The 14,074-nt window shown below is 39.1% G+C and overlaps 1 protein-coding gene across 12 annotated transcripts in view; it reads right to left on the bottom strand.

The window, feature by feature from the left end:
• Positions 1-14,074, bottom strand: part of FILIP1 (filamin A interacting protein 1) — a 126,992-nt gene that overhangs the window by 58,359 nt on the left and 54,559 nt on the right. For 8 of the 12 annotated variants that reach the window (XM_071806852.1, XM_071806858.1, XM_071806860.1 and 5 more), the window contains one exon: positions 7,756-8,034. In XM_071806852.1, coding sequence (XP_071662953.1) covers positions 7,756-8,034 — 279 coding nt within the window. Of the gene's footprint in view, positions 1-7,755; positions 8,035-14,074 lie in introns of those variants that run through there. The other 4 variants (XM_071806857.1, XM_071806855.1, XM_071806856.1 and 1 more) reach the window with 2 other exon arrangements.

Below are 14,074 nucleotides of genomic sequence, written 5' to 3'. Positions count from 1 at the left end.
TTGTGAAAGAGGTTTTCTGCCTACAGCTGTCTAGTGACAACATTTTATTGAGGATAATTACTTTGAAAAACATATAATTCTAAAGCAATCTTATTACCAAAGAGATGGCGATCATCGCTAGGGTTGATAGTACCTCTGCCCTTAATTTCAGAGGGAGCAGGAAATGGCCTGAGTAGCACAATTTGACTATATGGGTTGTTTAAAAGAGATGGCCCCAGTTTCAAAGATATAGTGATTTCAAATTGGGGTCCATCTTTTTGAAACACTCTGTGTTTTCGTATACTGTCTTTTATATATATATATATATATATATATTTCTTTTTCTCTCATAAAACAGCAGAGTTCTATCTTAAAATTAATGTTTCTGGGATTCACTAGACAAGCCCTGCTTACCTCCCATGGTATCTCCTGCACTTTGCACAGCAATGAGTGCAAACTACAGAAAAAACATAATATTCTGGACAAAATTCATCTCTGGTTATAAGTTATTCAATGAAAATAGAAGAGAGTATTTGTGGTCGCAAGTCTATCTTAATTTTTTTTGTCCTGCAAAATATTTCTTCACCAGGAAAACACAAATTAACAAACAAACAAGGAGCCAGTCAGAGAGAGATCATTTTTTAACTCATTGTACTCATTTAACTCATTCATATGTCAGACTTTTTTAAGGATCTTTTTTTTAGCCTTTAATTTTGCTACAGTGTGGGTACCATCTTTCTCTTCATTTTCTCGCCTTTTATGTGTCCGCTTTCCATGTCTCTAGCTTGGCTACATTCATCACTGTTTTATCCCACCCCCTTCCTTACACTCCTTTTCTTCTCTTGCCCAACCTCTTTCTTCTCATTCCTTTCTCCTTAAGTCACCTCCTCACATTAACCCTATCTTCTCTTTTTCCCTGTAGCTCTGTACATGCCAAGGTTTTTCTCTTGTATGATTTGAATTTCATCTGTATATGTTCAGAAAATCTTAAACTATTTCTATTCAATTAACAAGATTTCACAGTTATAAACCCTTATGCAAAGCTACTCTACATGCACTTTCCTCTGTCTTTACCTATTTTTTCCACTCTGGTTCCTCTTCTGCTTCTCAAACTGTGCAATATTGCTAATGACCATTTGAAAACTCCTATTCACTCTGTTATGTACTCTTTCCTCCAGTGCCAAGGCATCTTGTTTCAGCTTTATCTTCTGACTTTAATATTACCCAAAAGAAACACATCTGGTTTCCACCTATCTATCCACCCCATATTCCTCACTTAAGCTTTCAGGCAGCTCAATATTTAATAATATTAATGCAAGAGTATCAAGAAAAGCACTGAAGAAAAAATATAGGAGTTAGTATGATGTTTTTAACTAAGCAATACTGAGATGGCTATCACAATGTTGTTTTGATATCTCAGGGAAGTCAAGTTCAAAACAAAAGTAGTTCAAGGCATTACATGAAAGTTTACACATTTCAGAAAGAGGAAGAAGAGATAGAGAGAAAAACATCACAAATACAGATACAGAGTCAAACTCTTTGGCCTGTAACAATCAGACTGACAAGTGATGGGAAGGTCCAGTAAAAGTCATGTCAGCAGAGAAAGGAAAATATTAAACTCAATGTACAAGGCATCAGGAAGCTCTTTCCTACAGCCCTGTGCACAGTTCCAGCTACAGATGTGAAGAAAGATGAAGCCAGGGTGTAATTGGTGCTGATCGAGGGGTGATGGAAGATTTGGAAAGTCTGTTTTGCTAGAGGAAACTAAAAGGCCGTGGCATGGCTAGCAGAGCGAAACAAAGACTCAGAGGGTGAGAGACTGCAGTCTACATCAGTCATTAAACGGTAGGGAGAGAGGCAGGCTTTTTGAAGTATGATCAGTATGATCTAGTTTCACTAGATATAATTACAATTGCACTAGAAATTGAAAGAAATAAATTTGCTAAACATTAAAGATTTTTGGCTCTGGAACTGTTTTCCAATAGGAACAGTCGAGGTAAACAACCCACCTAGTCTGAAAACACAGCTTGATAAATTAATGACAAAGGTTAAATACAGGCTTTGCCTAGAGGATTGGCTGCTGGGACTTGATTTACAGCAGATCTTCTAAAGTTTTATATCCAGGATTCTTAGGAAAATGGGTCAGTCAATGCATCTGCAGTATCAGGATGAGGAAGTGACAAAAAGGTAGAATAGGGAAAAAAGTCACAGCTAAAGAAAAAAAGGAGAAGAGAAGGAAAGCTGAAGAAAGAGGGAAAGATCAAACTTGGGAAAGAGAACAGAACATTGATTATAAAATAGAATGTATTAATAAAATATGTAGCTATACAAAAGAGAAGAAAGTAGAAAAATGGAAACAGTAAACAATTTTCCTTTCCCCCTTTACATTTACAAAACCTAGATTTCTGATAGAAAGATAGATGGTAACATACCAAAATACCTTTAAAAATGTTAGAATGCAAGAGGCAGTAGATCACTTGTACCCATGTGGGTACTTGCTATTTGAGTTTGTTAAGAAAGAGGATTTCCCTTGTGGTAGGATGTACGGTCAGTGGTACCTAAGTGTTTCATAAAGACCTTATCAGAGACAACAAAACCCACAGCCTTCACCCACCCCTGCTAAACCTTTCCTGAAATACTCAGGTTAAGAAGAATGTCTTACAGCGCACCTGAAGATGAGTTCCTCCTGGCTCTTTTGGATGAGCGAGCTCCTTTCCCCCATGATAACCCTGTTTCAGCCATGAGCAAGCAGTCCCCCAAACCTGCCCTACAACAACCCCTCTGCAGCTGATGAAGCCACCAGTTTGCTAATCAGAAGCACAAATGCAATTAACCTACTAATCCCAGGCAGGCAGTCTTAATCTTGGAATGAAGGTTTCACTAGCAACCTCCTCAGAGAGACCAAATCAAGCTGGACATGACAAGAAGTGTTGGCCTCAAGTCAGGACTGGAGATACAGGGGGAGCACCCCTTGCCGTGGGGTGCATTGGCTGCTGCTCCCCAGGCAAGAGGAAACTTCCCTCCTCGGGATATCTCGCTCTGAGACCTTGTGTGAATACTCAACCATTAAATGCAGTCTTCAGCAAATACAGATTAAAGGAAAGAGCTTCTTTGACAGCAAATTCATTTGGTCTCTCCCCTTGAAGGAGGGATTCAATGCAAATAAGTTCACCTTCTGACTATATGCTACACAGTGTTTCCCTTCAAAAGTCTGTCCAAATCCATTGTTATATTAGACCATTTGGAAGTCTGAAGACTTCTCAGGAATGGTGGCTTGTGATTAATCTACATCTCACTTGTATTTTATACATATTGTTCTCTAAGACACCATGTTTCACATATTTCCCATCCACATCCTCAGGCCTGCAGCAAAAGAAATGTACAGCTGATACCTTAATACATGTTTCATTTACATCCCACACCACTTGCTGGCTCTGAGGACCAAAGCTTGGCCCCTCCACAGCACCAGGCTCTCAGGAAACATTTCTCTTGGCCCTAAAGCAAGTGAAGGACATCAACAGAAGCGGGTGGCTGAGCTACAGGGAATGAATACCATCTCAGTGCTGCAGAAACATGGTAAAACACGAGCTATAATAGAGGTCCTGAATGGAAAAGTTGCTCCTATTTGAATTTGTATGAAATATAGGAAACTGTATCCCAAACTTAAATTGTCATCTGGCAATAGGCACAGAATCTGGATAAAAAATTACTCTTCTTAAAAACCCCAAGAATTTGTAGTGGGGTGCTGTCTTTGTAAATGAACTTTTGTTATTGTGGGGTTTTTCTCCAAACACCCAACAGATGATAAACATGTATAAACACTGCTTCTCGTTTACTTTAGGCCCCTAATCCGGAAACGTTGAAAATCAGAGATTGTGAGAGATTAATGACTGGTACTCAGAAAGTGTACAGGGAATATATTCCTGCCAGGACAAATACATAGGCTGTTGAACAAAAATCTGTGAACCACAGATAGGATTATATCTTCATTGAAAGATGCACACGGCCTGTGTTGCTCTGTAGTTAATATTATTCAAACATCAGTTAGACTGTAACTATCAGGGAAATTAATACAGTGCCTTCATGGTCCAATTTATTCTACTGGTGTTGGTAGTTTTCCTTTCAAATCAGTTTTGAAGTATTTAAAATTAGAATTTTTTTATATGAGCACTGAGATTTCACAAGAGAAAAGACACTCCACTGAACTTTAAAGCCTTTGAAATTAATTCCTGTCATCAGTTCGTTTGTGTCCCACTCTCCTTCAGAGACGTTGTACTTAAGAGGTCTCCTGCCATATATATTGGGATACATTTTCATTGCTACAGCTTCTGTATGCTTTTTCTGCCCTTTTCTTTTCTCACATAACAAGGCCCAGGCTACAGTAACCTCAGCTATTTATTGAAACCTTTCCTTCTCTGTGTTCAGTAAGTGTGCAGGGCCCAGCCAGAAAATCTAACTACAGGCAGAGCTGAGCCCAACTTGGCCCTAGAAGCAAACACACAGGCAAGCTACCTGAGGTCATTATAATTAAAAGGAAAAAAATTATATTTTTATATATGTATAAGAAGACAGAAAAATCACTGCTATGGCGTGTCTCCATGGTTAACTGGCACATTCATCTTCAAAATGCAGAACTAGAAGGTCAAAGTAAGGACTCAAAATTGATATCAAAAGCAACATGGCATGGGTCACAGAATCACAGAATGGCTGGGGTTGGAAGGGACCTCTGGAGATCACCCAGTCCAACCCATCTGCTAAAGCAGGTTCACCCAGAGCAGATTGCACAGGAATGTGTTCAGGCGGACCTTGAATGTCTCCAGAGAAGGAGACTCCACAACCTCTCTGGGCAGCCTGTTCCAGTGCTCTGTCACCCTCAAAGTAAAGAAGTTTTTCCTCATATTCAGATGGAACCTCCTGTGCTTCAGCCTGTGCCCATTGCCCTTCATTCTATCGATGGGTACCACTAAGAGGTCCCATCCTCTTGACAGCGACCCTTGAGATATTTATAAAAATTGATGAGATCCCCTCTCAGCCTTCTCTTCTCCAGGCTGAACAGACCCAGCTCTCTCAGTCTCTCCTGATAACAAAGGTCATCTAGGTGCCTAATCATCTTTGTAGCCCGCTGCTGGACTCCCTCCAGTAATTCCTTATCCTTAAAGTGGGGATCCCAGAACAGGACAAAGTACTCCAGATACGGCCTCATCAGGGCAGAGAAGAGGTGGAGGACAACCTTCCTTGACCTGCTGGTCATACTCTTCTTAATGTACCCCAGGAAACCATTGGCCTTCTTGGCCACAAGGGCACATTGTTGACTCATGGCCCACCTGTAATCGACCAGAACTCTTACGCTTCCAGTGTTGTTAGATTATGTGAGCAGTGAAACTCTGCATGTAAAGCATATGTGTACATTACCAGTTTACCCTGCAAACTGCATGGTTGGCATGACCAGATTACTGTCCGTGGCTGAGCTCACTGTTTGCATCTTACATATTCCTATATAATATTTGCTTTGCCAGTATTGAAATGGCTTCAAAATAAACCCACAGTCTGATTTGTCAGTCCAACAAAGCTCCAGCCAACCACTGGAGATGTCCGAACAGATCTGAAAATTAAAAGCCATGAAATGACTCAGTGCATTAGGTCACTGTGACAGTCAGGAGGTAATACCAGACTATTTACTTTGGCTGGAGTCTTCCTTGGCTCATCTTAATTTAAAGTGTCAAAGCCAAGCTCTCATCTCAAGCCAATGTGCCATAGCTTGCCCATTTCAGTAATGGTTCGGCACAGGTAATAGGTAAATAACTAGCTCAAATAGGATTTTAAAAATGAAATTAGAAACTCCTGTGGATTAAAAGAATAATTATTCTCTTCCTTGCCTGGTGGCAGTGAGCAGAAGAACAGACACGGTCTACAGCTACAAATGGAGTTGTCCTCACAATCCTCCTGTGGTGCTGGGAAGCTTTAGCAGTGCTTAAACCTCTCTGTGGTGTCTGTACATAAGAATATCCCTGAAACTATTGTCCATGGCAATGGGATTATCATCTTGGTGAGAATTTTCAGCCCATATTACAATGCAGATGGCTATCCTCACCATCCCCAGAGTGATAATGAGAATGTGGGCAGTCCTTTAAAGGTTGCGTGACTCCCCTACAAAGTAAGAGTATGGTGAAGAGCCAGATTTCCATGTATTGAACAGAAATAAGAATAAAGACCACTTTTATTGCTACCCAGGAAACATTAGTGACTTTCTTTGCCTCCCCTTTCCAGACCACAAAGGTGACTTCAGGGTAAAGACTTCTAATAACATGAGCATGATACATTTCTAATGAGGTTTGGCTCTATTCACCACTGAAACTGCATGCTAGCTCCATCATTTAGGAAATTACATATACATATTTTTTTTTAATAAAGTAAAATGAAACACTATAAATATGGATAGTGTTCTCTAATGATAAAAGTTTCTTTCCTTTGCAAAATTGCATTCAACATATTTTCTTGTTTATTTCCCCAGTTTTTCACTGCAAAACGACTGTTCTTTGTGATAAAAATTACTTACTTTGAACGCACTTGAACTTGGAAGTACTTTCTGACAAACTGAAGGTGAATTATGCATGGGAAGAGTGATACTTGATTAGATGAAACCTCAGCATTGTGGTAATGGTGCAACTCAGGTGAATCATATACCAAAGAAATTAATCGATCACTTCCAAAACAATTGCTTCTTTTAATCAGATAAGATGGTAACAAGTCCAAAATGAAAGTAAAAATATTATGAATGTAGGTTTCAGTGAAAAAGTAAAGCCTTATATGAAATGCTAAATAATTATTTTAAACAAGAAAAAAGGGATTGAGATGTAAAAAGTTTTCACACAAGCTGGGCAGTTTTATTCTTCTTGTTCGTGGATTCAGTGAAAAGTACCATTAAAGTGCAAACAAAAGAATGCATAAATTTGCCAAGCAGCAAGCAGTCCTGCCACAAAAGGGGATAAGTTTTAAAAAGTCACAAGTGTTCATACTGAATTTTTGAAATACAATCCTTCAACTCTTTATTTTGAAATCACATTTTCACTGAAGGCTGAGATTCCTGAGAGCTCAGTGATTTATTAACAATTAAGAGAATTCTCAAAACTGGATGGAAATTTGGGGCATGTGAGTTAAGCACAAAATCAGGCTGTCTGCTATCAAGGACTTATTATTGGACTGAATAAACATGCAAATCAGGACAACCAAGAAAATATTATAGCAAGTACTACTCCAAGAGATAGAACTAATGGGCCTTTGCAAGGCAGGGAATGTTCAGAGTGCTGGAGGCCAGGTGGGACAGGTCAAGTACTGAGCAACATCTGAATATGCAGAAGGTCCAGGGACCATCTTATGTCCTTTTTTCAGTATTACTGACTTGCAGATTTGTCTTTTGAATATTTGCATTGAAGATTGTAAGTACACTCACTATATGTGCTTGTCTTTTTCCCAACTGATTCCCTGTGGTTGTTTTCTGCCTCTTTTAAAGTGTTCAAGACTTTCAGATCCCTCTTTCTTCATCAATTCTGACAGGTGTTTATAATTTCTCTTGCTTTGGTAGCTGCAGATAGAGATGGCAAATAAAGCAGCACTTGAAACTATGACTGTCTTGTTAACCACCAACTACCACTGTTCTCTCCTTATGGTCCTTTGCCTTAAATTTGCATGTCACTGTCAGTTGAGCCCTGTACATCTTGGACATCCTAAAAATAAATAGATACATAGAAAATATAGTAAAAAATAGAATTAGTTTACCTGCAGTTCTCCTTCCATTATACTGAGGAGTTTTATCAAGTCCTCTTTAGAAAACTCTAGGGACTTCTTGTTCTTTCTTTCAGTAGGTCCAGGTGATTTTGAGTGCCGTTTGACAGTTGCTGAAACCATGACCTCATCTTCCTTCCGATGAGGTTTGTTCTTTTTCTTGGCATCCTCCTGAAGTTTTTCATTCTCTGCATGGCTGATGACAGGCTTGGAACTGGAGAAGTGCCCGTTAGACGAGCTTTCCCCACCTTGGTTTCGGGATCTCATCCCTACCTAGAAAGAAACAAACATAACGATGCATTTATAAATGAAGTTACTCACAAAAAGCCGCAGTGGAAATACTGCCTTTTGGAAGAACAACAGTCTTTTGAAAATTGAAAAATACTGTCATGCTCAAGAGACAGCGGTAGAAAGCTCAACCACTTCAGCAACTCCGTGTGTGGCAGACAGTGAATCCAGGGAATTAATTACAAATTGAACAAACTCCTGAAGTAAGGCTAACCATCTTTCTCAGCATGCCAAGATGCTGATATGAGTTTAAATGTACGGAACTTAAAAGCGATATGGAAAAATTATAAAGAACATTTTCCAATGTTCCTTTTCCTTCAGTCAACCTTTTGATCATTCACAATTCATCACTACAATACAAATCTGGTTGTCAAGTAGATCTTATTTTAACTTGGGTTTTACTTGAGACACAGGAATGCAGTTAAATTTTAGGAAAACATATTCCTTGAGTATAAATTCTCTATGAGAGTGGAGCAACAACGCATGGTAAACAAAGGTGACTCTACAGTTTGCTTCGCTGAAGCAATGGTTTTCTCCCAGGTAACAAAGACAAATGGGGAATGCAGGTAAAATCAAGTGGTTGACTCCATCCTAAGCTAAATACTGCATGGGACTATTAGACAGTAAGTGCAATAAAGAAAAACTGAAAAGAAGTTTGAAAAAAGCACAGAGCACATGAAACTGCTAAGAGGTGAACGGGCAAGTCCTTCCAGAAGATTCAGGTCTTCTCAAAAATGTCAGGTCATGGTTATTGTATGCTCACATCTGTGTTCTCTTAAGCACCCACATAGTACTCTTAGACTACATCTGTCCTAGGAAATTAAACAGTGACAGCTGACAGTGACAGTTCCTGAGCTCTGGCACTTGACTTGCTGTGTTGCTAAACTTTAGCAGACTCCTTGGCACACTTCTGATCCAGGCAAACTACCACTCTCCCAACCAGTTCCTGGGCACAGTTCAGCAATCAGTCCAGGCTAGGTCCAGATGAGCCACCCTGTTCTGGAAGAGTTTAGTAATACAAGCATGGCTGGATTCTGCTGTTTGATCCCAGGGACAGAATGAGGGCCTTGGGACTTCTTAGTTTACAAGTAACACAGCCTTGGTGTCACACAAAGTATAGCTGTGAAAATCATCCTTTCTCTCCATCATCCTCACCAAACAACAGTTCACTCTGATCCCCTCTGATGCCATTCAGTGATATAAAATTTAAACACTTGCACTTATCTTCAAATCTTTTCACTGTTCTCTTTCTTACCCATCAGCCCTTTTCAAGTTGTCATCCACAAAACACATTCAGCTAAAATTAGCTTAATATGCCTGCCTGTTGTCTTCTCTTATCAATATCTCTCTCCTTTCTTCCCCCTTGACCCTTGCTAGCCCTTAAAGTCCCAGTTACTATGTAAGTTCTAGTCCTATGGTACTGGCTAGTAATGGCACAGAAGACAAGATGGGTTCATCAGTGTGCGTTTCATTACTTATCATTAATAAATAGATGTGCGTAGGATACTCAGATATGTACATACATGGGCCCATATTGCAATCCTGTCACCTTGCTATCCTGTCGCCTTCCTGTGTTAGGTTGAAGTAGGTCTTTGTAATTATTTTCAGTGTTTAACTGTAGAAGATCTTGATTGTTTTTTGTAATCGAGATATTTGTCATATGCAAAACAAAGGTAATAGTGAATTTAGTCTTGGTACAGGGCCAAATTCAGATCTAGAAAATAAGCCAGGCTCCTAAAAATTAGATAATCTTCGTCTTACTTGAAATTGCTTATATAACAGACAAGGAACACCATCAGGAGTTTATGTTGCCTTACTCCAATTTACTTTTGTATATTGTCATATACTCTGGTACCTTAATTTTTTACTTAAACCCAGTTTATCCAAGATAAACTAAGAATACTAGAAAGCAAGATCTGCAGAGAGAAATATCCTGCATTAAGTGAACTACAATTTGAACAAACAGATTGAAGAATGCTAAAGAAGGGTCTGTATGTCTGAAACTTGCCCAGTTTTTATATCAATAGATCTAATGAATATTTCACTGCTTCCAAATCTTTGCTCGCACTTAAATTCATCTCTGGATTTAGTTTGCGGTTTGTTCACTTGTCAAACAGATGCTTCTCAACATTGTTAACATCACACACTTTTCTGATAAGGATCACAGAGCAGCAGTTCACTAGTGATGGGGCAAAACCTAAAATACATGGACTAATCAGCTTGGGTAATGTTACGCTGGGTCTGCTACAGCTTGCTACTTGCTTGACTCAGGCCAGTGTCATAAATCTCTTGCTCACATTGGCCTTGCATTCTGGTAGTTTCGCACTCAGCAGGAAGATTGTCTTTTTACTACCATTGGTTACTCATGTCTTAACTCCATTAATTCAATGGAATTCATCCAGCAGCATAAATGGGGAGAGAATTAGACGCAAAGTTTTTGAGTGAAAGTTTCACGGTGAGATTCCTTGCATTGTAGGTCTGCTCACATCCAAACAATATGTGACACAGGTATACAATGGCTTTTAACTTCCTGAATGCTTATGCAGTATGTTTTTCATCAAACAATTTCGATTAAATACATGAATTACGCTTTCTAAAAACAGATCTCCATTATAAGCATGAACAATACCTGAGAACCTCAGGAAATCTTTTAGGTCTCAGGTTTGTAATGGAAAAATAAACATTGTACTATGTTTCCTCTCAGATAGGGCTTTCCAATTTGTTTAACTTTAATGGGTTTTAAACTTTCCAACCATGCTTCCTCTCAGGAGAGAGCACTTGGGATCCAATCTGTCTCTATTTTCTGAGTGTTTCCTTCTGAGTCCCTGTGGGTCACAGCCTCCAGCCACTTTCGTCTCTAAACCAAACCTATTTTTCATGGCTCACAGTGAATGGCTTCATGGCTCTAGAACATCCTACATGTTTTAAGAATAAATATTGCAAGTCTGTCTTACATATGTTTTCCAGAGGAAAACAGATTATCACATTACAGTGTATTCTGCTTAGTAACATGCTGCATTAGTGGTTTCTCCTTAGTAAGATGACTCAACTGTTAGACCTGAAGCTGCACAATTAATTTTACATTTAACTCATGACTAGTTGAGACACATCATCCACCTCAAGCATTGCATAATCAACCAGATGCACTTAGCTGGATATGTCAGACTTCACAAAATGTGGTGTGTCACCCTGTCACATCATAACTCAAGACATTGATCTGTCTGTCCCATCTGTCCCCGTGGGAGCTGAGATGACAATTCATGAAGCTGTGTGAAAACTATAGGTTTGTAACCATGCTAACAGAGAAACAATCAATGCATATTTAAAGTATGCTTTCATTTGGTGTAAATAAATATAGGTCCACAAAGGACAGATGCAATTTTTTTTTTTTTTAATTCACTAATACAGCAGCAGAGCAGCTTAACCAATTGATCTGAAGTTTTATATCAACTAGCTAATTAGCATATGATTGTCACTAAATGAAGACAAACTTGGCCTTTTTAAAGATTTCTAGAACTTGGCCTTTAAAAAACGTAACGCTTTATTTTGAAGCAAGTCTTACAGTAAGTATGACAGTCTGTCACTCTTGGGGACACTGGCCCTAACAGCCTTTCTTTGTGTAAAAGCCTGCCAAAATCAGGGTAACACTGACACCTACTCTGTCTTCAGATGTTAATAATTTTCCAACATGTTATCCAAACACAAAGGTGTTGTATGGTGAAGCCAGAGATGCAGGTGAGCTCAAAGCTTGAATGGTGACTGAAAGGGCCAAAGTTTTGATATTCACACAGTAATTTTCAAGGAGTTTAAGGGCCAAAATGAACGGCACGATCCAGATGTTGTGCAGTGCTCTAGGAACACAAAGCAGCTATAGGGATGACTGAGTTTTAATTAGAGCAGTGTGAAGTAGCCAGAACATACCAGTGATCCTGGCTGAAATACTGTGTGCTGGAAAGGAGTGGTTAGTGTTATCATTTTGGACATCTGTCTGTATTTTGGATGGCATCATGATAAAGAAAAAAAGTTTCTGACCAGTTGCATGACATTATTTCAGTATGCAAATAACAAAATTCCAAAACTTTGCCTATCTGTTGTTTCATCAGGGTTCCAGAACTGATTCTGGGGACACTGCCAGTCTAACACTGGTAACAAATGTCCTCCTGCTGTCTGCACTTATCATGTCTCTATATCTTACAGCATTCCTGATCTGCTGAAGGGATTGTGTTCCCTGAAGAAATAGCTGGTATGATTTATTATGAGTTTAGCATTTAATATTTAACTCTACTGTGTTTTTTTCCACCCCTCATCATACTGTGTATTAAACTGGAAACCTTTCCTAACAGTCTCCAGTCAAACAAGAAGTCTTTATATGATCAGTCACCTTGATTTCGACATTTATTGGCTACTCATTTCAATATGTGCTCACAGCATTGGTACTTGGCAGGGTAACTCTTCAGCCTCTCCTCTGTTTCACTCATTTGTTAAGCTTTAAGCACAAAGGACAAATGCTATGGTTATTTACTTGAGTCCGTATTGTTGTTCTGGGCACGAGTCCTTAGGTTTTCAAAAGTTAGCAATCCACACAAGATTTTATGAAATAACCTTTATGTTAGTTTTACTGACATCAGGAGGAAATTTGTGAGGAATTTGCTGAGTAGGATGTCAGGAGAGGACAGGCTGCATGCTGTTCCAAACCCTTCCCCCATTGATGGCAATTTGTTCTCCCTATAGCTCTTGAAATGACAGGTTAGATTAGTCTCCATTACTAGTGCTGTTAGAATCAGATAACTCAAAAGGGTTGTTTGAACTTAACATGTAGTCCCTCTTGCTAATTGTATATTCTGCTTTTGGCTCCATAGTGCTTTCCCTTTTATTTTTTTTTTTTAAACAAAACAAAACAAAACAAAACAAGACAAAAACAAAAACAAAGTTATAATACACACACACACAAGTTGTTTTATACCCATGATATGGTTGTTGCCTTTGGCTATAAATTGGTAGTCTGGAGTTCAGTTGCAGATCTAACTGACTGAGATATCACATGAAAGTGCTGGGTTTCTGACAGGCTAACGATGTCTTGTAGGGTTGGTGCAGTTGGGTTATTAGTGAGTCAAAACTGAAATTGTTTCTCAGCTGTGAATTTTGGAACTGTGTGATGAAGAACTGTATCTTTCAGAGGCTCTCCTGCACAGGCATTTTGAGTGGAGCAAAACATTGTGCAGAAAGGCCTTGTACACAAGGGAAATTGCTGAGAACTCAGGCACTAGGCAAGCTGAATCTCTGACCAGTGATTATCAATCAATGTATAACACCAGGAGTGAAAAAGAATTAAAATTTACTCAAAATGAAGACTACATCATCTGTAACACCCCATAAATAAGGAGGAGAGCTGTAAAACTTTTAAAACAGTAACAGTGTGTATCTATAAGTAGTAGATACCAGCAAAACAAACAAACAAACAAACAAACAAACAAACAAACAAAAATATGACACCTTCTCAGATGTCAGTAAGAGAGGAAGATAGGGACACCAAATTGACCTTGTTTTCTTAGGAGTCTTCAGCAAGAACCACCTCAAATGACATGGATGGCTTTAGCCCCAGGGATCCAGATAGCCAGAACTAAAGCTGTATGTCCTCAGTGGTGTGGCTTTTACAGGACAAACAGGTAGAGATGCAAGTGTTCATGCCAACTCAGAGACTGATTAAAATTGTTAGTTTTATTATTAGTTATTCCTTATTATTAGCTATTCCAGGCTTTTTTCCTGGACTCTGCAAATGTTTGTTATTGTTGTTTTGTCTGACTTGAAGAAATAAAAAGGAATCACACTACCAAGGGATTGTCATAGGACCAGATAGGAACTGATGGCTGCACTGTGCAGGGGCACGTGCTGAGCAATACTGCCAGTTGGACTTGGATGCTGCACGAAGCAGACATATCAGACTCCAGACTGTGCGATAGCCGAACAACACCATGCCAAGGGAACGCAGACCTCATTCTTTGTTTTGCTTTTTGCAGATGACTCC

This window comes from Patagioenas fasciata, chromosome 3 (assembly GCF_037038585.1).
Source record: "Patagioenas fasciata isolate bPatFas1 chromosome 3, bPatFas1.hap1, whole genome shotgun sequence".
Taxonomy (NCBI): domain Eukaryota; kingdom Metazoa; phylum Chordata; class Aves; order Columbiformes; family Columbidae; genus Patagioenas; species Patagioenas fasciata.
Note: the sequence above shows the minus strand (reverse complement) of the source record. Positions and strands in the feature narration are given on the sequence as shown.